Source organism: Myotis nattereri (assembly GCF_964212035.1).
Source record: "Myotis nattereri genome assembly, chromosome: 1".
Classification (NCBI taxonomy): domain Eukaryota; kingdom Metazoa; phylum Chordata; class Mammalia; order Chiroptera; family Vespertilionidae; genus Myotis; species Myotis nattereri.
In genome coordinates this window covers 73,320,249-73,346,000 of record NC_138075.1, presented here as the reverse complement: position 1 = coordinate 73,346,000, position 25,752 = coordinate 73,320,249, and the positions used below count along the sequence as shown (strand labels likewise).

The window sequence follows — 25,752 nt, the reverse complement described above, 5'->3', positions numbered from 1 at the left end:
ACCAGCAGTGTACGAGTGTTCCTTTTTCTCCACATCCTCTCCAGCACTTGTCGTTTGTTGATTTGTTGATGATAGCCATTCTGACAGGTGTGAGATGGTACCTCATTGTTGTTTTGATTTGCATTTCTCGAATGATTAGTGACTTTGAGCATGTTTTCATATATCTCTTGGCTTTCTGTATGTCCTCTTTCGAAAAAAGTGTCTATCAAGGTCCTTTGCCCATTTTTTAATTGGATTGTTTATTTTCCTTTTGTTAAGTTGTATGAGTTACCTATAAATTTTGGAGATTAGGCCCTTATCAGATATAACATTGCGCAAATATGTTCTCCCATGCAGTGGGCTTGTCATTTTTTTGATGGTTTCTTTTGCTGTGCAGAAGCTTTTTATTTTGATGTAGTACCATTTGTTTATTTTCTCTTTAGTTTCCATTGTCCTAGGAGATGTGTCGGTAAAGATATTGCTACAAGATATGTCTGATATTTTGATGCCTGTAGATTCTTCTAAGATTTTTATGGTTTCCCATCTTACGTTTAACTCCTTTATCTATTTTGAGTTTATTTTTGTGTATGTTGTAAGTTGGTGGTCTAATTTCATCTTTTTGCATGCATCTGTCCAATATTCCCAACACCATTTATTGAAGAGACTGTCTTGACTCCATTATATGCTCTTGCCTCCTTTGTCAAATATTAATTGAGCATAATGACTTGGGTCGATTTCTGGGTTCTCTATTCTATTGGTCTATATGTCTGTTCTTGTGCCAGTACCAGGCAGTTTTGAGAACAGTGGCTTTGTAATATCGCTTGATATCTGGTATTGTGATCCCTCCAACTTTGTTTTTCTTTCTCAGGAATGCTGTGGCTATTCGGGGTCTATTTTTATTCCATATAATTTTTGGAGAGTTTGTTCTAGGTCTGTGAAATATGCCGTTGACATTTTAATGGAGATTATATTGAATCTATAGATTGTTTTGGGTAGTATGGACATTTTAATGATGTTACCTTGTGGTTGATATTAACGTCCATTTCATAGATAAGGAAAATGAAATTTACAGAAGTTGATTATTTGCTCCAAGTCTTCTAATAACTGGCAGGGTTTGAATTAGAATCAAATCTAGAGGATGCTGAAGCTACTTGGCTCAAGTTTTGCCTTCCCCCAATCCATGTGATTTTCAAGAGTTCCCTTTGAAAGGGAGGCATAATCACTGAATGAAAATATTAGGAGAAGAGCAAGATGGGGTCACTCAGGTCAGAATTGCCTTGAGAGGGTGGGGTATGTGTGACTGCCTGGTGCCTGCACAACAGCCAGGACCAGTAGGAAAAGGTTTGCAGTGGAGACAGGGCTTTAGGTTGGCTCCCATCCCCGTACCTCTACATGGCCAGCGTGGAGGGAGGTTGCAGGGCTGCCGAAGGATGCGGAAGCTGGAATAGGCAATGATGAGCAGGAGGGTGGTAGAAGACCAACTCTGAAAGAAGAGACCAGAATTCAAAGGTGAAAAGGAACTACTAAAGCAAAAGGTGGCCAGAGAAAAGTTCCCTAAAAGTTAGGGGGCCGGGAGAGAAATGGTAATTCCAAACCAGTCCGTTGGAATTGGGATTCGAGGGTCACTAATAGGTGTTCTCTTTGAAAACCAATCTTGCTGGAGAGAAGCCAAGAAGAGTAGATGCTCCAAGCTGTGGCCTCACAACACCATCGTCATGGTTTGCAAATCCCTTAATAGCCAGAGTCTCCAATGCTGTCTGGCCTGGGTTGCTCCTTTTAGTGCAGTCTTTTCTTTTGGGGCGGGTGGCGGGGGGGGCGGGGGGGGGGAGATAGTCATGGTTATTGCTGCAAATGGAAAAGTTTAGTAGGCATTGTGGTGTATACACTCAGACCTATGTCAGTGATGGGAAGTGCCCGTTCTCAGGGCAGCTTTGCCGATGTCGTTCTTCTTGGGTTTTGTAAATCATTGCTCATCTTTGTCTCATTTTTATTTCTTTCCTGGTACACAAGTCAGCATGTTGAATTCATTGTAACTAAATTGAGCATGTGGACTGGGAGGTTAGATTAGGTTAAGCAAATGTTTTAAGTACATTGTGTGAAATTAGCTAAATAAAGAGCTGAGACACTCAGCCACTTCTTCAATATGAAGCAAGTATGTGATTAATGTTGAGCAAGATATTTTTATTTAATTCCCTGAAGAAGAAGCAGGGCTTCTTTTTTCTTTTTAAAAAAATTTCAGTTACAATTGACATTCAATATTGTATTAGTTTCAGGTGCACAACATAGCAGTTACACATTTATATAACTTACAAAGTGATCCCCCCATAAGTTTTGCACATACCTGACACGATGTATAAGTATTGCAATACTATTGACTATATTCCCTAATCTGTATTTTACACCCCCATGACTGGTTTTATAATTGCCAATTTATACTTCTTAATCCCTTCACCTTTTTCAACCAACACCACAACCCCCGTCCCATCTGGCAACCAGTAGTTTGTTCTCTATATCTGTGAGTTTCTTTCTGTTTTGTTTGTTCATCTATTTTGTTTTTTAAGAGTGCACATATAAATGAAATCATATGATATTTCTCTGACATTTCATTTAGCATAATACCCTCTAGGTCCATTCATGTCATCACAAATGGTGAGATTTCATTCTTTTTTATGACCAAGTAATGTTCCATTATACATATATGTACCACCTTTTCTTTATCCACTTATCATTTGATTGGAGCATTTAATCCAATTACATTTAAAGTAATTATTAATAGGTTTGTAGTTATTGACATTTTATTAATTGTTTTTATTGTTTTTGTAGTTCTCTGTTTCTATTCTCTTGCTATCCTTTCTTGTATGTTGATTACTTTCTTTGTTGTGTTTGGATTTATTTTATTTACTAGGGGCCCAGTGCATGAATTTGTGCACCTTTAAAGGAACTGTGGGCCGAGAGGCTGTGGTGGGCACAGAGGCAGGTCTCAGCCCATCCTCCGCACCCCCACCCAGACCCTCCTGCCGTGGCCCCTGGTCCCTTGTCTGCCTGCAGCCCCGCTCCCACCACTGCTGCTCCCACACACTAATGGCACCGGCCCCACTCACACCCATGATGACACAGTGGTTGGGGCCAGTGCCAGCAGTGAGTGCAAGAGGGGTTGATGCCATCAGTGGGTGCGAGTGGTGGCTGCTGCCCCGATCACCCCTCAGGAGCAGGGGGAGGTGGAGGAGCCCTCAGGGGCAATCGGGGCGGCAGCCGCAGCTCGTGCTCACTGATGGTGCCAAGCAGTCGGGGCCAGCAGCGGGTGCAAGTGCCAGGCAGGACCGCAGTGCACAGGAGCAAAGAATTTTCAGTAATCACCAGAGGTTTGCCCCGATGACAGCAACTGGCGCCCCACTTTGGTCTGGCGCCCCCACTTACCTGCTCCACCATCCCACCGTGGCCAATGCCTGCCATGTTCCACACACACCCCCTGGTGTTATAGTGACCGGTTGTTCGGTTGTTCTGCTGGTTGGTCTATTTGCATATTAGCCTCTTATTATATAGGATTTCTTGTAGATTTTTGGTTTGTGGTTACCATGGGCTGCATATATAGGAAGCTATGTGTATAGTAGTCTATTTTAAGTTGATGATCACTTCAGTTCGAATACATTCTAAAATCACTACCATTTTTACTCACCCCCTCCCCATTTATATTTTTTATCATTATATTTTGCTTCTTTTGTGTGTTTTTGTGTATTGCTTAATTTACTGTTGGAATTATACATGATCTTTCTACTTTTGTCTTTTAACCTGTGTACTAGCTTTAGTGTTGGTTGATCCACTTCTTTTCTGATATTTGTCTTAGTAAGAATATTTTTCTTTACAATATTTTCTTATTCATATTTTTTTTCTTCTTCTTCTTGGAGAAGTCCCTTTAACATTTCTTATAATACTGATTGGTGGTGATAAACTCCCTCAGCTTTTTCTTGTTTGGGAAGCTCTTTATCTCTCCCTCAATTCTAAATGATAGCCTTACTGGATAGAGTAATGTTGATTGTAGGTCCTTGCTTCTCATTAGCATGTTCATTTTTCAAAGAGTCTGTGAGTTGGTGGATTTTTGAATATTTAGTATTTTTAAAATATTTTGAGAAGAAATTTTAAAAAAGAAACATAGAAAGAATAACATGGCACCCATATTCCCACCACCTGGAATTATCTCTTCACATTTACCAAGTATTATTTAAGAGTTTTTAATTTAAAAATAATGAGGCATTATAAAAATTAAATTGTACTATTCTATACACTACCTCCCAAAGCCATTCTCTTCTTCCATTTTGCTAGTAATAATCTCCATCATGTAACTAATGAGTATCTTTCCAGTCTGTATATAAATATAGATAGATGTTTATATGTATGTTTACACACACATACAGGCATCGGTGAACAATACTGTTTTGTGGTTTCCATTTATAAACATGCACAATGTAGCATATTGCATGCACAGACAAGAGTAGGGTACATGTATTGAGTGACTGCACTGTGCCTGGAGCTGTACTATTTCCATCCTTTCAGTGACTATATGTAGCAGGCTGTTGTTATCCCCCTTTTTAGGAAATCAAGGTGCACAGAGAGGTCACTTGTCCGGGGTGAAACAGCTAGTAAGTGGTGACGCTCAGCATTAATCCCATAGCCAGGCTCTGGAGCCTGAGCACTTGGCCATCATGCTACATGGCCTCTTCACTGTGTCACTCTGCAGAATGCTTCAGTCTCTCAATATCATGTTTCTGATATCTGTAATTGGGTTTTTTATTTAACTAATTGGGTTGACGTTGGTTAAAAAGAATATATAGGTTTCAAGTCTACAATTCTATGATACGTCTTTTTGTATATTGCATGATGTGCCTACCACCCAATCTCAAATCTTCTTCCATCACCATATATTTGACCATATTTTATCCTTTACTACCCCCAACTCCCTTCCTTCTAGTAATCACCATACTGTTGTCTGTGTGTATGAGTTTTTTTGTTTGTTTTTTCTTATTTATTTATCTGTTGCTTTCAGTTTTATATCCCACATATTTGTGAAATCATATGTTTCTGAACTTTTTTCTGTCTGATTTATTTTGCTTAGCATGATACTCTCAAGATCTATGCATGTTGTCACAAATAGAACTTTTTTATCTTTTCTTATGGCTGAGTAATATTCCATTGCATATGCAGGTGTGGGCAAATGTAGGTTAAATTGCCAGCCATCATTACCTAAAAGGTAAATCACAAGTAAAGATACAAAATAGGGCCCTGACCGGTTTGGCTCAGTGGATAGAGCGTCGGCCTGCGAACTCAAGGGTCCCAGGGTCGATTCCAGTCAAGAGCATGTACCTTGGTTGCAGGTACATCCCCAGTAGGGGGTGTGCAGGAGGCAGCTGATCGATGTTTCTCTCTCATGGATGTTCCTAACTCTCTATCCCTCTCCCTTCCTCTCTGTAAAAAAAAAAAAAAGATACAAAATAAAAACAATAAGAAGAAGAAGACAAGTAAATAATACAAGAATATTTGCATATTCACAGCTATAAACCTATGCTTGTCACCCCCCCCCCCATGTTCCACATCTTCTTCATCAATCATCTATCGAAGGACACTAGTTGTTTCCATGTCTTGGCCACTGTAAATATTGCTGCAATGAACTTAGGGATGCATATATCTTTGCAAATAAATGTTCTCAAATTTTTTAGGCAGATCCACAGAAGAGGGGTCACTAGATCACATGGTAACTCTATCCTTAATTTTTTGTGGAGCCTTCATACTCTTTTCCATAGTGGCTGAGGACCTGAACATATTTCTCTCATGTAATTGTTGATAAGACATTCTGTCAATAAAAATAGGTCTAGTTCACAGTTATCCCATATTCCATTAAATCAGTGGTTCTCAGCCTGTGGGTCGCGACCCCTTTGGGGGTCGAATGACCCTTTCACAGGGGTCGCCTAAGACCATCGGAAAACACATATATAATTATATATTGTTTTTGTGATTAATCACTATGCTTTAATTATGTTCAATTGTAACAATGAAATTGGGAGTCACCACAACATGAGGAACTGTATTAAAGGGTCATGGCATTAGGAAGGTTGAGAACCACTGCATTAAATGAATATAATTTTTTAAAAACAGTATTGCATGGTGATTAAGACCTATAAAATAAGAAGAGTGAAAGTTCCTATATCACAAGGTTGTCATGAGAAATAAATGGTGTAATTCAAATAAACCAGGTAGAACTGTACCTGGCATGGAGTAAGCACCCAATGAATGTTCGCTATTATTTACTACTAGGGGCCCAGTGCACGAATTTGTGCACCCTGAAAGAAACTGTGGGCTGTGAGTCTGTGGTGTGCACAGGGGCGGGTCTTGGCCCATCCTCTGCACCCCCACCCAGCCCCTCCCACTGTGGCCCGGGTCCCTTGTCTGCCAGCAGCCCCACTCCCATCACTGCTGCTCCCATGAACTAATGGTGCTGGCCCCGCTCGCACCCACTGGCGGCGCAGGACAATTGGGGCAGGCGCCAGCAGCAGGTGCAAGCGGGACCGGCACTGTCAGTGAGTATGAGTGGTAGCTGTTGCCCTAATTGCCACTCAGGAACAGAGGGAGGTGGAGAAGCCCTCAGGGGTGAGTGGGACCAGTGCCAGCAGCAGTTGCTAGCGCCGAGAGGGACCGCAGTGCATGGGAGCAAAGAATTTTCAGTAACCACCAGAGGCTCACCCCCAATAACAGCAACAGGTACCCCACCTTGGTCTGGCGCCCCCGCTCACCTGCTCCACCATCCCACCATGGCTGACACCCACCAGGTTCCGCGCTCTGCCACCTGCTGCTGATTCCTGCCATGTTCAGCGCATGCCCCCTGCTGGTCAGCACACATCATTAGCGATTGGTTGTTCTGTTGTTCCACCGTTCTGTCTATTTGCATATTAGGATTTTACATATATAGATTACCATCCATCTGTTACCCACTGAACCTAATCATTAGGTTTCCAGTTTTTCATTATTGCACATATCACTGCAGTGAAAGCTCTGTGTCTGTATAAAAGTTTCTTTGGGGTATCTCCCTAGAAGAGAAATTGATGGCTCATAGGGTATGCATGTTTGCAGTTTTAGTTGATTTTCCGAAGCCTGCTACACCAGTTTACACTTCCCAGTGCAGTTTGTCAGTTCTCATTCCCCCACATCTTCAGTAACAGTTGATATTGTCTGGATCCCCAGCCTCTGGCTTTGCTAACCCACTTTCTGTCTCTGGATTTGCCTATCCCGGACATTTCACATTAATAGAATTATATAATACGTGGATTTTTGTAGTTGCCTTTTTTCACTTGCCTTAATGTTTTTGAGGTTCATCCCCTTTGTAACATGTATCAGCATTTCATTCCTTTTATGGTCTAGTTCATTATGTGGACATACCACATTTTGTCTATCCATTTTTCAGACGATGGAAATTTGAGTTGTTTCTACTCTTGGGTATTATGAATAACGCTGCTTTAAACATTCATATGCAAGTGTTTATATGGATATATATTTTTATTTATTTGCCTATACATATATTTACATACTTAGCAGTGAAATTATAGAGTCGTATGGTAACTATGCTTAACGTTTTGAAAAGTGCCTAAGTGACGGTGCCATTCTACAATCCCATAAGCAATGCATCAGTGTTCCAATTCCTCTAAGTCCTTGCTTCCAAGACTTGTTATTGTCTTCCTCTTTTATTCTAGCCATCCTAATGAATGTAAAAAAGTATCTATCTCATGGTTTTTATTAGCATTTCCCTGATGACTAAAAATGTCTTTTTTCATGTGCTTATTGGCCATTTGCATGTCTTCTTTGGAGCAATGTCTATTCAAATCCCTTGCCTATTTTTTAATTGGGCAATTTGTTCTTTTGAGTTGTAAGTGTTCTTCATGTATTCTCAATACAAGTCCTTTGTCAGATATATGATTTACAGATATTTTCTCCCATTCTTTGGGTTGTTTTTCACTTTCTTGATGTAAATTGGTGAATTTTCATATTTTTCATTTTCATGTCTGCTGAGTGGCTAGATCACAAGTCAGATAGCCTTGACATGCACGTGGAGAATAAAGTAACTGCATCTAGTTTTCTGTAGATTAAAAACTCCTCTTTGGACACAAAAGCACAGACTTTCCAAAGTCATCTAGGTGAGCCCCTCAGCCAGGGAAGGTAATTCACCTTTGATAACACAGAAGATATGCCTTGACACCTAATTAGAGTTTGAATTTAATAATGAAAAGCATTGAAACCATTCCTTATATTTCCAAACTGTTGATTAACTCAACATCATTTGGATTTCTGTTTAACCTGATCTCTTCCTATTTCTTCTTTTCTTTTTTCCCCTCCTTCTTTTTCCTCCTCTCCCCTCCCCACTCCGTTTTAATTTCAGATTGAAAATGGCTCAGGAATCAGTCAGCAAGTTGACAGCAGAGAAGAAAGTGGAGACAAAGAAAATCAATCCCACGGCCAGTCTGGTGAGATACATTTTTCAACATAACCTCAGGATTTTTCATTATAACTGATGTGCGCCCAGGAGTGTGTCTGAATTTAAAGGACAAAACTCAGGGAAATGGCAGGTAGTGTCCAGATTCTCAGTTTCCACCCCAGAGTAGTGTACAGATTATATATATATATATATATATATATATATATATATATATATATATATATATATATATATATATGGAGAGAGAGAGAGAGAGAGAGAGAGAGAGAGAGAGAGAGAGAGAGAGAGAGGAACAAAACAGCTTCATGTGTTTGCCACCAAACTCAACAAAGTTCATTTTCTAATAAACCAAACTGAGTCACTTGTCATTTCATACCCTTCCACTGCCCTCCCCCCACATGCCATGATCCCCCTCATCTCAAAGCACCTTTCTCCTGAAATGTTTAAGCATTTCACTCTCATCAGTTTCCCCAATGAAAGAAAAGGGCAGGCTTATCCTCTTTTGATCAGTAGAAAAACTGAGATGCAGAAAAGATGCAGTCTACCTGTTTCACTTCACAAACGGATAACAAAAGCCGGGACCACACTCTGAGTCTCAGAAGTCCCTCCCTGTCCTAGAAAACAGCAGTCTGGTCTGGCTTCCTACCTGTGGGGTCAAGTTGTCCTCCAAGGTCATGTTTTCAGGGTAGATCACAATGAATCTCCACCTGTTTGTCACAGAGAATAGTTGGAATAGCTAAATGGTTACGAACCCAAGGTGTCAGGGTTCAAATCCCATCTCAGCCACTGACTAGTTGGAAAACCTTAGTGAAGTTTTTGCTTCTCCCTCTTCTGTGAAAAGAGGGAAATAATATTATCTTTGCTTTAGGGTGATTTTGAGGAAGGTAGGAAGAGACATGCAAAGTGCCTAGGACATAATAAGAGCTCAGTAAGTGTTAGTTCTTTTCCTTGTTATCATGAATTTCGGCAACTTTGGTTGGCGCTGCAACGGAAAACAGCAGTGAGTGGAAAGTGGGAGTATCACTCTCCTCACTTTGATTTTCAGACCCTCCTACAACTGTGCCCTGACCTCCTACAACTACTTGGTGTTTCCCTTTTGTGTCACAAGTACTTTTTGCCAGCTGCTTCAACTGCTGTGACAATCCAAATGGGACAATAAGTTATAAAGTGAGATTATTTCTGTTGATTGACTGTGGTGTCTCTCATACCCCATCAGCAGCTGAATGAAATGTTAAGTGAGGTTGGTGAGTGAGAAATAGAGAATCCAAGGCCACACAGCTTGGCCTGCAAAGGCAGTGGTTAGTGCAAGAGCCCCTCCGTGCCCATTGACACTCTGTTCATTACACTCACTTGTAGGATTTCAGTGACAGTGGGCTCAACCCTGATTTTTACCTTTCATCGGACTCTTCCCCTTTCCCCAGGCCTCTTATTTGGATTTCTGTCCTAACTTTTACAGCCAAATGCATGTCCAGGGGCAAAGAGAATGGACATAGCTCAATAGATCAGTAATTTTCAACTGGTGTGCCACAAGAATGTTTAAAACATGCAGTACCTGACTGTTTATTCAGGGTTGCTGACCTCATTTCCTTTAGATTGCCAGATTAAAAAAATGTCAGTAGCCAACATAACAATAGCCATCCAGTGTGAATGAATCAAAATTTTACCCTATTTTTGTTGTCATATTGACAAAAAAATATATTTTTTTGGTGTGCCGCAGAATTTTAGTGATTAACTTATATGTGCCATGAGATGAAAAAGGCTGAAAATCACTGCTCTAGATGAAAGAGACTCCATGCTATTCTTTTGTAGGTGACCTACACTATGAGCGAGCTCCCAATTGGGATCCTCAACTTGTTAGGGTTGTTTGTTTTGTTGTTTATTGTGGTAGAAATTAGGGAAGAGCTCGTAAACTGATTCCTGACTTAATTTCATAAGACAGGGATGGGATCCAAACTAGGGATGGGTGTTTAAAGTCATCAACATGCATTTGATCTAAACCAATATAATAATTCTTTGTAACATGGTATCTCCTAGATCACAAGTAGCTAAGGATCCACTCTCAAAGGGCTTCTCTCTGCCTCTGCTCTTCCGGAAGGAGTGTACTTCTCCCATTTCTCCTTTAGCCTTCTATTCTCCCACCCCTAAGAGTAGACATATCCATCGCTGTGCTTAATATATTTACTTCTCTAAAACCCTAGACACGTGAGGGCCTGTGTTTCTGTTTTGTGTCCTTGTTTGTGTTTACATCCTGCCAGCAGACTTCCACGCTCTTCCCCATGAGAAGTTTGTCCCTGGGAAGGAAACTCAGGGAACACAGAGCAGAACATCTACGGTGAACGGGAGCTCCTGCCATTCTGCATAGACCATGTCTAGTCACCTTCCAGTTTGACTTTTCATATTTAAAGACTCCCTATTTCTTGAGCATTCCATAATTCCATTAGTGGGCCAAGGTTAGGAATGGAAGGAGCCTTTGAGTAACACTACAAAACTATGACTTTTGTCACAGAACAACAGCCTGGAATGGTAATGGTCAGTGTTTCAGGTGGATATACTTGGTTTATGAGCTGGTTATTATTTTGTTGGTTTGTTGGAGAGTGAGGGTGATAGGTTGTAAGGGGCAGGTAACTGAAGGTTTCAGGAAAGAAGGCCTGAAACACTCTTATTTCTAGGGCATATAGTACAACTCTAGAATTCTAGCCCAAAACTTTAGAAACTTGTCAAAATTTGATGGAAAATTAGAAAAGGAATGATAATAAACTTTTTTTTTCTTAAACAACAGAAAGAAAGACTACGTCAAAAGGAAGCCAGTGTGACCACCAACTAAAAAGGAGACACTGAAGATGACAGCAAGACTGAGTACCTTGCTTATCCTTTGCAACACCAGCGCTGCAGGAAGTTCTTGAAAGACATGTCACTAAACGTTGCTTTTGCTCATGGCTTTGTGAGGTCATCTGCAGTGAGAACCCGTGCCTTCCCAAAGTCCCTGGTTAAGCCACAGAACCAATGACAAGCTGTGTAAGGGAAATTGCAGGAGTATTTGATGATTGTTTCTGTAGAGGCCCAAAGTTCACTTTGTTATAAGACCAGAAGAAAGCCCCAAGATTTTCCAAACATTTTTTAAAAGCAAAGATTCCAAGCTTTCTGACCCACTCTTGATATATGTAAATTTGTGACCGAAGAAGAGAGGGCTCTTACGACAGTTGCCTTGAGAGAGTTCAAGCCTTTACACACTGCTGGTTTGACTGTTGATCTTAATTTTGATCCCATTGCATCAAGATCCTGAAGTGTCTTTCTCATCAAAAATGTTGACATTTACCCAAACTATTTTTAAAGATGTCCAAGACTATGGATTTCCCAGAGGAGAAAAATGGTTATCTTATTGTTGTTCATGTTATGGAAAGGAGAGGAAATGGGATTATACATGGTGGAGAAGGGGTTAAATAACCATAAACTTCATAAACCTGGAGAACAAATTATGATACAGGGAGTTCACATCAGCCATTAAGCAATTAATTGCGGTTTCCTGGACCAGCAGAGAGAGTCTCCATCCCAAATTCCGGAAGAAACAGTGATACCTGAGCACGGAGACACTTGGGGTCAAAGCAGTTGCTTGGACAAGTGACCCAGTAACAGAGCACATTTCACGTTTCAGAACATTCGTGAATGGGCAATGTCTTGATGATGTGCACCTGAGCTCTACGTCATGTTCTGGGACTGTGTGCGGCCAGACCTGTCCCACCAGCCCCAGGAGGCAGTTTCCAGACAGGACTGCAAATGTTACTTGCCGCCTTTTGTTATGACCTTGACCCTTGACGGACAGCCATGTGACAGAGGTCTTTGGTGTCTGAAAAATTAAGTTCAGAAAAGTTCTTTACACACAAATGCAAAGAAGGTGTTCACATTAATGGAATGCCATGTACATGCAGCTTTTTCGGACCCTGGGAGTCACTGCCCCTTGAGTCACAAGAGAAATGAATCTACCTTGTGAGTAGAGAAAAGAGGGGACTGGGGGTGAATTGATAATAAGATCAGAGACTATCAGGTTTGGGCCTTGAAGGGAGAGAGGTCAAAGCTTTCTCCTCCAAATGATGGAGCAACAACCTTAAAACCCTTCCCAATCCAGCTGCAGTGTGTGGCCTGACCCTTGTCCCATGATCTTCCCAGAACCTCTCAACTTCCAGGTGGCTGAATGTTTACCCAGGACATGCCTGCCAGGTATCAACCCCCTCAGGGACCCATAACAGATCCAGCTTATGAAAGTGGCACCATATCCTAATATAATGCCCGTCTTGGGAATCAAGAATGTACACTCAAGATCCAATCAAGTCTCTGAAGCCATATTCATGCAGGTGCTAACCACCTTTTCAAAAGAAAAGAATATGGTAGCATAGTTGGGTTGTTGTTGTTTTTCCAGTTCAAAATAAAAGGATGAGACAAGCAAAATAGACAAGCTGATAAGAAACTTACATGAGTAAAAGAAGTTGCTTGTGAGCAAGAAGCTTTTTAGACTAGATTGTTTTCTTATATTGTTTCTTCCTTTTCCCTTAACTGTGAAGAAAACCTAAGGAATTCATCAATTGAAAACAAATTCCGCTTAACAGCCATCCTGGGCTCTGTGACATGCCTTTTGGTATTATCGTGCAAAAAAAAAAAAAAAAGTGCCTGTTTTGCCCATGCCTTGGGAACCAGCTTTGAGTTCAGTAAGACCAACATATGTTTGGAAACATGTGTGTCCTTAGAGACCTGATGGGAGACAGCTGCCAGTGGCTTTCAGTGGAGTCACCATCATCCACTTTAAGTCTTGAAGCTGGTGCTCGTAGGAAAATCACTGAAAATAAGCAGGACTGTCTCTTTGGCCACATAACCCAGCAGGAACATGCTCTCAGGGAACCAACGGGGAGGAATAACGAGTGGGGACATTTAATTTGAGAGTTAGACAAATGCAGCCCAAGGTGGGTTTTATCCTCAGGGATAGACTAGAAATTGGCAGTAAAATACCTCTTTCTAAAGAGTAAAGTTTGCTTGCCAAGTTGGGGAAACAGTGATTTTTCTAAGATTAGTCAAAGGTAATATATTAGTACATTAAGACACCAGGGCAGGATCTCCATCATTTTCACCCAGTTTGAATCCTGCAGTATGTATCTGGACCCCCTTCCCAATCCACACACATGCTGCACTGTTGACATCACCTTCATTTCTAACTTAAGTTGATCATCAGTCAAGGTTCGCAAGAGTTGTTCAAGGTAGGCCATCTAAAACAGCTTGGAGGCCTTAAAATATTCCCTCTAAAATACAGTTGAGATTGTGTTTAAACACAACAGGTGTCTCTAAACTTCTCGTGGAGAGGAAGTTAGTTGGGGTACCACTAGAGCTTGAGCATTTCGGGTAACTAAGACTTAAGTGGCTGTTCTAAGCACAGCCCTCCCCGAACAAGAGGGAGAGTGGCCAGTAATGCTATTCTGCTTAACCAGACACTCACATCGGGCTTCTCAGTCAGACTCTGGGAAATCTTAGCTTGTGAACATCATCTTCTCTTCTAGCCAAGATTCATTACATCAGGGCACAGCTGATAGCAGTTCAGATTCTTGCATGAGTAATTGGCATCATCCCTCAAGCACACGAGTATATCATATATTAAACCAGAGCATGATGTAACTATCTTAGGTAGAAATAAGAAAAAACCTCAGGCCAGTGAGGTGTCAAAAATAAGGTTAGAAGGAGATGTGCTCTACAGCTTTTAACCCAAAAAGTGGCAGCTTACGGGAGGAGAAAAAAGGGCAGAGTCTGGTCAAGCAGAAATTGATGATGGTGACTCCCCCACCATCATAGGTGATGGACCTGCTGCCCATCAGTTGCCTTTTGAATACTTGAATTGATGTCCATGGTGTCTCCTCAAATGCTCGCTGCAACTACATAGGAATTATGGAGGAAGAATTTCCAAAATCTGAGAAGTAGGATAAGGAAACCTAGTGGTGCTGTTACATCTGGAAATGTTGTAGCCTAAACAAATAGGCAACGTGGTTGAGGAATTGAATGTCAGATTGGATGCTGGTCTCCCTTCTCCTGTTCCCCAAGTAGGGACAGTAGAAGCTGCCCACCTGCTGAACCCCCCTTCAGCACCCCTTTGTCCATAAGTACCGTGAGAAAAGGCGTTTTCTAAGTGAAAAGCTCATGTGCTGCTGGTGGAGCAACTGGAGAAACTGAAGGAAGGGAAGGAATTTTTGGTGGTATCGAAATCTCCCCAAAGATAGTCATCAGTATGGTTCTTCCATGTGCTTGGATGTAGCAGAAGAGATGTAAGTGTATTTGTGCACATCTCTCCATAGATTGCACTCCTTGAATGAGGAAGTTTTTATTTCAATTATTCTTGCTTTCGTGAGTGTTATGTTTTCTCATTTCTATTTCTCCTTCCTTGCCCAGTGTCATTCATGCAGATCACTCCCTTAGTCAGTGGCTAGTCAGTGTGTGAGGGGGAATTAGCAAAACGGCAGTCTCTTTTCCAGTAACCAGGCTTTAACTTTGGCAGCGGAACCTCTTCACTCCTTGATCTAATAAGTTGGTCTATTTTGACCTACTCTCCCTTCCCCCAAAGATAAAACCGACTTAGGGCTTTCTGTGTCAAGAAGAGAGAAGTAAAAAAAAAAACAAAAAAAAAACACAGCTTTTCCCCAAAAATATCATATATACAATGTTATAAAGTAGTTTAAGTTGTCTTTAGGAATCACTAGGAAGAACTGTTAGATTTGAGTTTTATTTTTCTTTGGTCCTGCCTATTCTAATCAGAAGGAAAAAACAACAACAACAAAACACAAATGAAATAAACAATCAAAACACCAAGAACTGGAAGGGAAAATAAAAAGCATCAGCAGGTTTGGTAATCTACAAATTAATTTATTGGTTCCTAAATTTTTTTTAAAAAAAATGAGCATACTGTGAAATTCAGTGAGTTAATTTTGAAAAAGTCACGTAGAAGGAGAAGTGTCATGTTGTAGCAGAAATGCTAGACCATTTAAGTTTCCTTACTCTGGGTTTTCTTAAGAGCAGTTTATAAATGCATGGAACATCCAGAAGACCATGGCTATCACATTTCACATATTACGTATTGTACCTTCAGGAACATTACCACTGAAGAGAGTGGATTCAATAAAGACATGAACTTCCATTCATGTCAGCTACTTTGTCATAAAGAAATCTGCAGCATTAAGAGAAACAAGTCCGTGTGGCCAATCTAATAGTATTTAGTAGGAATTAAAAAGTAAGAATCATTTTTAGCCCCTCCAAAATGCAAATAACTTGTTGGATATATGTCCATTTTCCAGCTGTACAGAGAAACAGTCCAGCTGCTTGGAACCTTCTCTGTAATTGGGGCAGAAGTCACTTAAAGAAAAGCACCTTCAGAAACAGGCCTAGGCATACCTGGCTCCTTTAGGCTCACATGTCAGTATGTACAACTACGTTAGCAATTGAAACCAGGCATGACTAGGCTCCATAACAGCTGTATGGGACTGAGCAGCCCGTTTTGTGTCTTTTCTGCATACCCACCAGTTGTTGACGCCTTGTCAGAAGCATTGAATGTTAGTTTCACAATTCTTCATTTCCCTCCCAAGGAATGGGCATTCTAACAAACCCTCCTCCTGAGCAATGCTTTGCTGGGCAGTAGTGAATTCAAGAGAGTTCTAATATGTCCAACTTGAAGCCCATCGTGTGGTTGACAACTTACTTGAGAGCATAAAGATATTAAAATAGCAGCTAGCTCACTCTGTCTCTTAAGTCCCTGGGAAATTTCTACCAATGCAGAGATCAGAGAAGCAAATCAAGCCTCATGCAGTAGATTAGCTGTCCTCAGATGGAGCTTATTGGATTCATTTCCCCTCTATCCCCAGCCCCTCTCCCAACCAGCCTGGTGATTGTAACATAGAGGACCTTTTCCCTCTTTCCTTTCTCTGGTATGATGACTCACTTCAGTCAGCAGTTCAAATGAACTCCAGGCTTTATTGCATATTCTATCTAGGAAGTGCTTGTTCATGAATTTCTTCTCCACTCTATGATCTGGGAACGACTGACTTAATCTCAGTTTTTATATGGAAGTGGTAGCTAAAGCCATTAATTTACTCTTCTAGATTCCATCTATGTTTATATAATTTTCTGTTTGTTTGTTTGTTTTTTAATTTTCCCTCAATACTAAGAACCTCCAGTCTGCCTCTTTTTCTAAAAGCTGATCCAGATACTTAACTTCTATGGGCTTTTAAAAAAAAAATGTTTTATGTGAAATTTTATAGCATTGGACCTGCAAAATGCAAATGAGCCCATAGTTTCCTGTAGAAATTCACCTCCAAAGAATTTGGCATTCTTCCCCATGGAGTAAACAGCCTGCTACCAGACCTAGGCTGTTTTGTAGGCTGAGCATTTCCCTAAATTCTGTCTGTACAGACACCAAGGCACCAAGGGGCTCTTTGTCTTTGAAACTATAAAAATGTCTAAGAAGATAGTGAATAATTCTTCCCCATATATAGTGTGAGCTGCCAACGCATTATGCTCAGCAATGAAGAAGTCAAGTGTTTTCAGGTGTGCATTCATGGTGGCTTGTCAACATCTTTGGCAAAGTTGTACCTGCTTTCCTTTCTTGTTCTCTTTCAGGGCTTACTTCCATTCTTTCTCATGGAACAACTATAATTTTATTTACCAATCAGTCAGCTTCCCAAATGAAAGCTATTCCCGTAGAGTACTGAGTGTACAGGGAAATTACTCTCTCCCTCCCCACGACATGGATGATAGATGCGTTCAGGAATGAACTCTCTAAGAATTCTTGGGATGAACTTTGAATTCCAGGTCTCCTTCTGTGAGACATATAAAAACGGGTTTATAGCATACAAAAACTATACTACTCTTTCCAATAATAGACTAAAAAGATATTCAAAATCTTTACATTTTAGATAGGTTTAAGTGAACTGTAAATAGCTAATTTTTTTCCCTTGCTCCTTGGCAGTTGGTCCCTAGCTATAGTCTTATCTCTTCACATCTGACCATCAAGACCTAAAGAATGTGATCTAGGTCCCACTGAGATTCCACTCTGCATATTTCTCCAAAAACATCCATTTCCTGTGGAAACAAATCTATGAGTGAGGGGTAAGTCTAGCGACAGTTCTCCTATCTGCCCACGGTGACACACCCAGGATTTTTTAGTCTATCAGAGGAATCAGACTATTCCTAGTAATTACTTTTATAATTCTGCAGTTCTTCAATTCCTCAGAACACAAATAATATGATTCTACTGCTAGTCGAATATATAATCTTCAAAGAATATGAGCATTTTAAAAAGGACTTCTCTTTAAAGAAACAATCTGAGATAATTCTAAAAAGGCAGAAACTTTTACAATGAGAAATGGAATAATTTTTAAGACTCTTTAGACAAAACATGTCTTTGATTCATTATAGTCTTTTCTTTCATTGAGTTTTAATTTAGACTACTGTGGGGAGCAGCGTGCCCCTGGAGTTTGATTTAAGGAATCGTGCTTTGGCCTGGAAAATCAGCACTGGCCTGCACGCCCAGACCTAAGTGAAATCAGTCAGCATCCTAATAGGAATCAGGCCTAACAGAAATGTAAGTTATCTCAAGTCTTAAACGTTTAATTTTCTTAGCGACACCCTTTCTTAAAATGGACTCTGCTTTCTTAAAATGCACTGGATCCATGCAGTTATGTGTGTTCATTCAGCCTTGTGAGATTGCAAGCCATGGGCTGAGGGAGAACAGGTGACAGGGAAGAAGGAAAATTTGGACAAGGCCAGGGTGCACTGTTTGGCTGATGCATTGCATTGTTAGGGAGCTGGTCATTTTCGCCATGGTTGTACCAATGGCAGCTTAAGGGATCTGTATTAGGCAAATGGGAGTCCCCAGTGTCTCATAGAGGTCACTACCCTAATGAAACTGGCCTGTGCCTGCTGAAATAATGTCATTCAATGTCAGAGTCACTGCCAGGGGTTGGTGGTCCAGGGATCTTTCCCTTTTCTCTGTGCCTGTCCTAAAGTCGTTCTGGCATCTAGCTTCATTTCTGTTTTCTCCTTTCAGTACTGTGGCCTCCCCTTCCTTCATACCCCGCAGCTATTTTTTTTCTCACTTTACCGTTTTTCCAGGACCCAGTTTTTTACCCCTTTGCCTCACAGTCAGCCCAGTGTCTCCCTGTGCCCTCACTCCCTCCTCTCACATCCAGTGCTCTGCTTCCCAGGCCTTTGGACAGGGCGCTCCTCTGTCACCAAGTGAGACACACTACTATGACTGCCTCTTGTTAATGTCAGCATCACCTCATCACTTAGGCAAAGAGGGAAAAGTCCATAAAAAGGTTGGAAAATACATTTCTTTTTTTATTTTATTTTATTTTATTTTAAGAAGGTTAGGGGGAGGGTTGTTCTCGTCCTCAATTTCTCATAGATTTTACTTTAAAACTGTCTAACCGGGACCATTCTTTTGATAAATTACAAATCAGTACAGCTATGCTGCCTATGACTGAATTTTTGAAGCTCAAATACCTTTTCAGTGCTACTGGACACATTGCTTCAGTTTTGTACAAACATTTTGAATCATGGGCTTTTTATTGCCACTCCATTCTTACTGCTCACTATTCAAACATCTCCGTGCATCAGGATCAGACGTCAACAATTTGTGGTGGTTTTCAGATCAACAGTAACTGTGACACCCTTGAAAGGGCATAAAGAGAAAGTATAAGCACGTCCCAGATAGTCAAACATTTGACCTGGAAGTATATTAGGACCAATCTGCAGCAGTCATCTTAAAGGATTTTAAGCAATAATGAAGGCAGTTTAGAAGTGAGGTGGCACTTTAAAGACATGAAAACTTACATGACATGAAACCTTACATGACATGGTCTTGGATATTTTAACTGTAATAAGCTAATTGGATTCAGGTATTTTTTCCTTTAAATTTTTTAAAAATATGTATTTCTCATTTGTTTGCCTATTTAATTTTGTCAGCGCTGGAAATGCTCATTAGTTGAATTTGTAAATGTCACTTGCAACCAAATGAAGTATTTATTTTTAAAAAGAAAAGGTGAAGGAACCAATATTGATTGTACATAATGAAAATATGTGTGTGCGTATATATGTATATTTTCCTCCTTGACACTACTTGATTACCATATCAAGTGTATTTTTGTACATAGTATATATTGGTTAGAAAAATGTAGATTGTCTACTCAAAGGATTCTATCTCTATGATAGGTTATATTTATTCTAATCTATTGATACCTTTGTTAATTTGTTTTAAGAGATAGAACTCTATTTTTTTGGAATTTGCAGAGAACTGCATTCATGGCTTCCGATGGTAAATATGCTAAGGGTATTTTAATAAATCTTGGTTTCATGTCTGTCTGGTGTGCAGTGCAGATTTATTTTCAGGAGGCATTTTGGAAAAGTATTCCAACAGTACTCTACCTTCGAGAAACCAGTCACTTCTAACTTCCATTGCTGCCCAAGCTCCACATTACTACTGAGCTGCAAGAGCTGGGTCTCAGTAAACCTGTCATTCATATTTCCTTCTTTCTGCCCCATCCATCCCACCAGCCATGGCCAACCTGCCAAGGCATAAAAGGCTAACACCAAACACACAACCCAGCCAGGCATTGTCTCAGCTAAGCTGACCCAAAAGCAACACTACCTAAACAGGTATTACCCAAGATGGGGTGAGTGAGAGGAGAACCACAGGGATTGGTGACTTCAAGCTGTGGATTGGTAAACAATATACTAGGGAAAGAACAGAATGTGGTATTGTAGTCCAGCGCTCAGCACAAGGTACAAATTCTTTTCAAGCAATAATATGACACTTGTAGGTATCTATGAACAAAAAAACTAAAATACTTCCAGCAGAATACACTTCTGTTTAAATAGAAGTGTGATTATTTTTTTATTAAATCTTTATTGTTCAGATTATTATAGTTGTTCCTCTTTTTTCCCTCCATAGCTCCCCTCCACCCGGTTCCCACCCCACCCTCTGCCCATACCCCCCACCCGAACTGTCCTCATTCATAAGTGTACGATTTTTACCCAATCTCTTCCCACACCCCCCACACCCCCCACACCCCTTGATTATTTTTTAATTGATTAATCTGTTCAGTGTTCCTGAATGCCATGCACTCCTGAGTTCTAGAAACTTGCTGAGATATGCCCAGGAAGATATTGACATTTGGTGAACAGACAGAATTATTATCTGGGGAGACATTTTATCACTAGAAAATCTTCTAAATTATAGTCATAGAGTTTCTTTGACATTGGATAAACTCTATTTCACAGAGTAAAAACTACTGAGGTTCAAGAGACTTCACTTTTAGTGAACATATCAAAACTAGAATCCAAATCCTTTGACCCCCAAGGCCAAAGCCCCTCCCAGAGGTTCAACTCATTTACCACATTAATTGTTGTCTTCTTCCATATTCCCTTATTGAGACATGTTCTAGAGCTGTTGGTGGAAAATAAGGGACCCAATGATCCTAAGAGTTTGTAGAAACCATTATTAAAGTTGTGTTCTGAATTAGAGCTCCTAGGAGAGAGTGGAAGCCTGTGTATCATAGGGACCTAAGAAATATATCAACCCACCTTAGGAAAACTCCCCTCTGGTTCCACCAAGGCTTACTCTCCTTTGCTGAGCATAGTGATACCTGTTGAATTTATACGTATACATTTTTTGTCTATTCTTTAAATAGCCTGTGTTTAATGGTGGTCCAGCTAATAGGCCATAAATTCCTAAGACTAAATATTCTACTTTGGACTTTGCCACTTTTCCCCTGGCTGTGATGTATTCATTGAAATAAAAGACTTGAAAGTTGTCCTGCCTGCCCTGGCCCCGCCTGCATGGATGCCTGCATGGCTTTGGCTGCCTCTGAGTCAGTCTCCCCAAAGTAGCATTTGCTTCATGCCCATCATTGTGTGATGATGAATGGTAAGAGGTGGTAACTATGTTACTTATCACTTGCTGCATAACAAAATACCCCAAAAACTAAGTGGATTAAATCAACAATAATCACTTCTTTTTTGTGGTTTTTATTAGTATGAGAAGAGCTCAACAAGGCAGTTCTCACTTGGAATCTATAATGGTTGTAGTAATATGTCCATTGGGTCTATAATCATCTGAAAGCTGGAATGCTTGAATAGGGCTGGGATATGGCTGACTCACTTGGCTGCCGAGTTGGTGCTGGCTCTAGGCTGGGGGCCTCAGTGCCTCTCCATGAGGCTGCTTGAGTGATCCAAGGTGAAACATTTATGCTTTTTTGACTAAGGCCCAGAACTCATACACAGTCACTTTAATCATATTCTATTAAGGATTAAAACATTCTTCAAGTACACAGATAATTATCAACCATAAAGATAGATAAATTTCACTATTTTAAAAGTAAGACCTTCTCTTTATCCAAAAATATCTCTAAGGCACTGACCATGTGAAGATATTTGCAATGCATATGCCTGATAAAGGATTCCCATCAGAATACATAGAGAACTTTTAGTATAAATTCATACTAAAAGATCCCCAAATAATGTAATAAAAGAATCAACAAGAAACTCAATAAAGGATATCCAAGTGGGCAATACATTTTTAAAGATACTCAACCTCATTACTGATCAGGGAAGTCCAAATTAAAATCACAATGAGATATCACTGTGATTACAGGATAGGGCAAAAGTAGGTTTATAGTTCTTTGTATGGAAAATAACACAATCATTAAAAAATAATAATACAAGAATAAACTGTTTCATGTACTCATAACTGTAAACCTACTTTTGCCCCACCCTGTATGCACCAGAATGGTTAAAATTAAAGAGACTGTCCATACCCAGCATTGGTGAGGATGCAGAACAAGGAAATTCTCATACTGTTGGAGAGAATGTAAACTAAGACGGCTACTTTAGAAAAATAGTTTGGCATTATCTACTAAAGCTGAGCAAACACTTCATGATCTAGCAATTTCCTTCATAGATAAATGCTCAACAGGAGTGCAAGCAGTTTTGTACAAAGATACACATTCAACAATGTTTAAAGCAGGCTGATTCATAATAACCAGAACTGGAAATGAGTTAGGTTTCCATCAAAAGTAGAATAAATAAAAAATATATTGTGATAGATATTCATATATCACATGTCATACAGTAATGAGGCCAAATGAATGACAGCGACAAATAACATAGGTAAGTCTCATAAAAGAGCTACTGCCCCACTGGTGTGACTCAGTGGTTAAGCATCAACCTATGAACCAGGAGGTCATGGTTGGATTTCTGGTCAAGGCACATGCCCGGGTTGGGAGCTCCATTGGCAGTAGGAGGTGTGCAGGAGACAGTCGATAAAGGATTCTCTCATCATTAGTTTTTCTATCTCTCTCTCTCCCTCTCCCTTCCCTCTAAAACCAATAAAAAAAATTTAAAAAATATTTACTGAAATATAACACAATATTCCATACATTTCATTTATATAAAATTCAAAAACAAAAATTATCATCTTTGCACATGCATACTGAAATTATAAAACTATAGAGAAAAAGGACTATCATAAAAATTAGGATAATGGTCATTTTGGGGGAGAAAATGTGATTGAGTAAGAGCATGACTGGATACATAATTTGACAGGCCCAGTGCAAAACGAAAAATTATTCACAGATGATGAACAATTTCAAAATACTGGCAGCAGAGCATTAAGCCGAGCGTGGGGCCCTCCTAAACACAGGCTCCTGTCTCCCAGCCGCAAAGCCGCCTAGGTAGCGCCACAAAAGGCCTCCACAGTGCCAGCAATATTACAAAGGTTTTTGTTTATGAATAACTCAACAAACTTTGTTTTTGTGTATTTTTCTGTCTTCATATGATAAAGCATGATGAAGAAAGGAGATGTTTAAACAAAACACAGAAGCCACCATGTCATTCCAACCCAGGGAGCCTCGGGGGCTAATGCAGATCAGACTATGTGGCCAAAAATACACAAATAATTTGAAAAGCACTAAATCCTGCATTGGGCGGCTGAGTCCTTGTCACAGCTCTGCTCTGTGACTTTAGGCCAGTCGCTGGACCCTTTAAGATCTTCCTTTCTCAGTCTGCCAAATGTGCACTCACTCCTCCCTATCTCACAAGATTGGAAGAATCATAAGATACCAGAGTAGCACCTTAGAAAGAACAAGTTGCTGTGCGTTATAAAACAGTAGGACTGGAATATTCCTAACACTTTTTCATTTTTAAATATCTGCTGCTATGTAGAGCAGATGATTTCCATTTAAGTGGGGTCCCCTGGCGCCCTTGCTCACGGTTTGCTTTGGGCGAGGCCAAGGGACAGCAATGGCGTTTCCAGGCTCCTTTGCATTCCTGTGCACATTGGGATCCCAGGATTGGAAAGGCCACACTGAAATACCAATCTCGGTCCCTAGACATGATCTTTCCCTCCTGCGGAATCCAAGGAAGCACCCCATTTCACTGCCCACAGCACCGTGCCACCTGCAGACCAGCCCTCATCACTGAGGGTACCCAATTGCATCTGCCAGACTGGGAAACAGAACTGCATGAGTACAAATTGAGGTTCTGGTTTTTTGGAAGAAAATTTCATAGTCCCTGTACGGTTATTTATCAGGCCGTCTAAAATAATTGGATCATACAGTTAAAACCTCTTCGCCATTCATTCAATACAATGGAGGTCTTCATTCAGCTGGGTTGAATTCTAAGGTTTTTGGAATAGGATGAACGTGCAGAGAAGAGGCAAGTGGGCCCCAGGTCTCAGTAAGCAGTCACTTTAAGAGACCGCCACATGGAAGATGAAGTGAGCCACATCCACAGTCCCATGACTGCTGAGAGTCTATCTCCATGTACACCTATTTGAATATCATCCTGTAATTGCTGACACCACAAAATTTTTTTTTAAGTGCTCTTGCTACCATTTTGTCTGTAATGCTCTTGGGTATACAGACTGGGTCTTATATTTTCTTCATATTTTTAAAAAATATCTAGTACAGTGCTTTGTGACCATGGACCACAGAGAACAAAGTATTAGCGAGACCTGGATATTAGCCGTGCTGAGGGTCTTCTTTGGCTCCCAATTGCACAGCCTTTCCTGACTAAGGTTTCTAAAAGCCTGTCTTGGGGGCATCCCCATCTGATTTAAAGCTTCAGCTGTGGCCATTGTTCTTATTTCATAACCATAAAGCAGAAAAAAGTGCATTTAGAGCCTAATACCTGATATCCAAGGAAATGACTGAAAACGAACTGGAAAATCTGATGGATGTATTGACTCAAAGGGACTCCACTCCCTGCTGCCACGGTGCGCCCACGGGAAACATCAGCCTTTGCTGTTTTGTAATTCCTCACCTTCCCAAGCCCTTTTGCAGCTGTCCTTCCTTCTGGGAGGAGTCCAGGGGGATTCTTGGGGAGAAGAAACCAGAATTCTGCTGTAATCACTTTGCAAACCCTTCTTACAGACAAAAACCCTTCTGGTCCTCCTGACTCACAGGCTGGGGGGCTGGGTGGGTTTTGTTAAGGGCACAGAGCTGGGGAGAAGGTGTCAGGAGATCTGAGTGCCGGTCTTGCCTTTGTCTCAGACTGGTAATGAGTCTCCCAACAAGTCTTCATCCTTTAGCTCAACTTCCTCATCCTGAAATACGCACAGTGTCGCCTGGCTGCCTCACAGGGTGATTATTGGGCTCCAGTAAGATCTGACTGGGAAAGGCTTTTTAATCTAGTAAAATGCTAGGTCAGGATGAGTCCACCTAATATTCCAGAAGAGAAAACAGAGATGAGTGGAAGCCATGCCTCCTCAAAGTCACGGAGCTTTCATGGATTCGCACTGAGCCTTGAACCCCTGATCCTGCCCTCCTCTGGTGTTCCTCTCAGAACAGGCTGCCTTCTAGGGGCAATTTGTCCCGCATTTGACCTCCTTGAAGGAAGGAACGGGGCTAAATGTTTTCCCCCAGTTGGTTGAGTGCCCAGTCACTATTGTTCACTTAGTAGTGATTCAAAGTAAAAGATTCCCAAATGCCATGTAACTTCTAGCCGGTGAGGTTTGCGTCTCCACGGTCAACAAGACTACTGACCTCAAGCTCTGGGCCTCCGCTGGCTGCCGCCACCAGGCTGCGTACAAGGGCAGGAATGCACCGCTACCTGGGGTGAAGGTCACGGAGGGCTTAGAACAGGAAGGCATTCTGACTTAGGTTCCTTCGCTTACATCGGATTCTTTTGCTATCGCAGTTAGCTGGGGGCGGGGAGGAGGGGTGTTCTGCAAAGAACTTTTCACAAATCTCGCTGGAACAGGAATGGGAAACTTCATTTTG

The 25,752-nt window shown here is 40.9% G+C and overlaps 1 protein-coding gene across 2 annotated transcripts in view; it reads left to right on the top strand.

Moving 5' to 3' along the window:
- The window catches only part of FMN1 (formin 1), a 393,533-nt gene extending 380,436 nt beyond the window's left edge, over nt 1-13,097 (top strand). For both annotated transcript variants that reach the window (XM_081108000.1, XM_081108001.1), the window contains 2 exons: nt 8,399-8,483; nt 11,235-13,097. In XM_081108000.1, the coding sequence (XP_080964126.1) occupies nt 8,399-8,483; nt 11,235-11,279 (130 nt within the window). In that variant the 3' untranslated portion in view covers nt 11,280-13,097. The remainder of the gene's footprint in view (nt 1-8,398; nt 8,484-11,234) is intronic.
- Nucleotides 13,098-25,752: the final 12,655 nt, after the last annotated feature.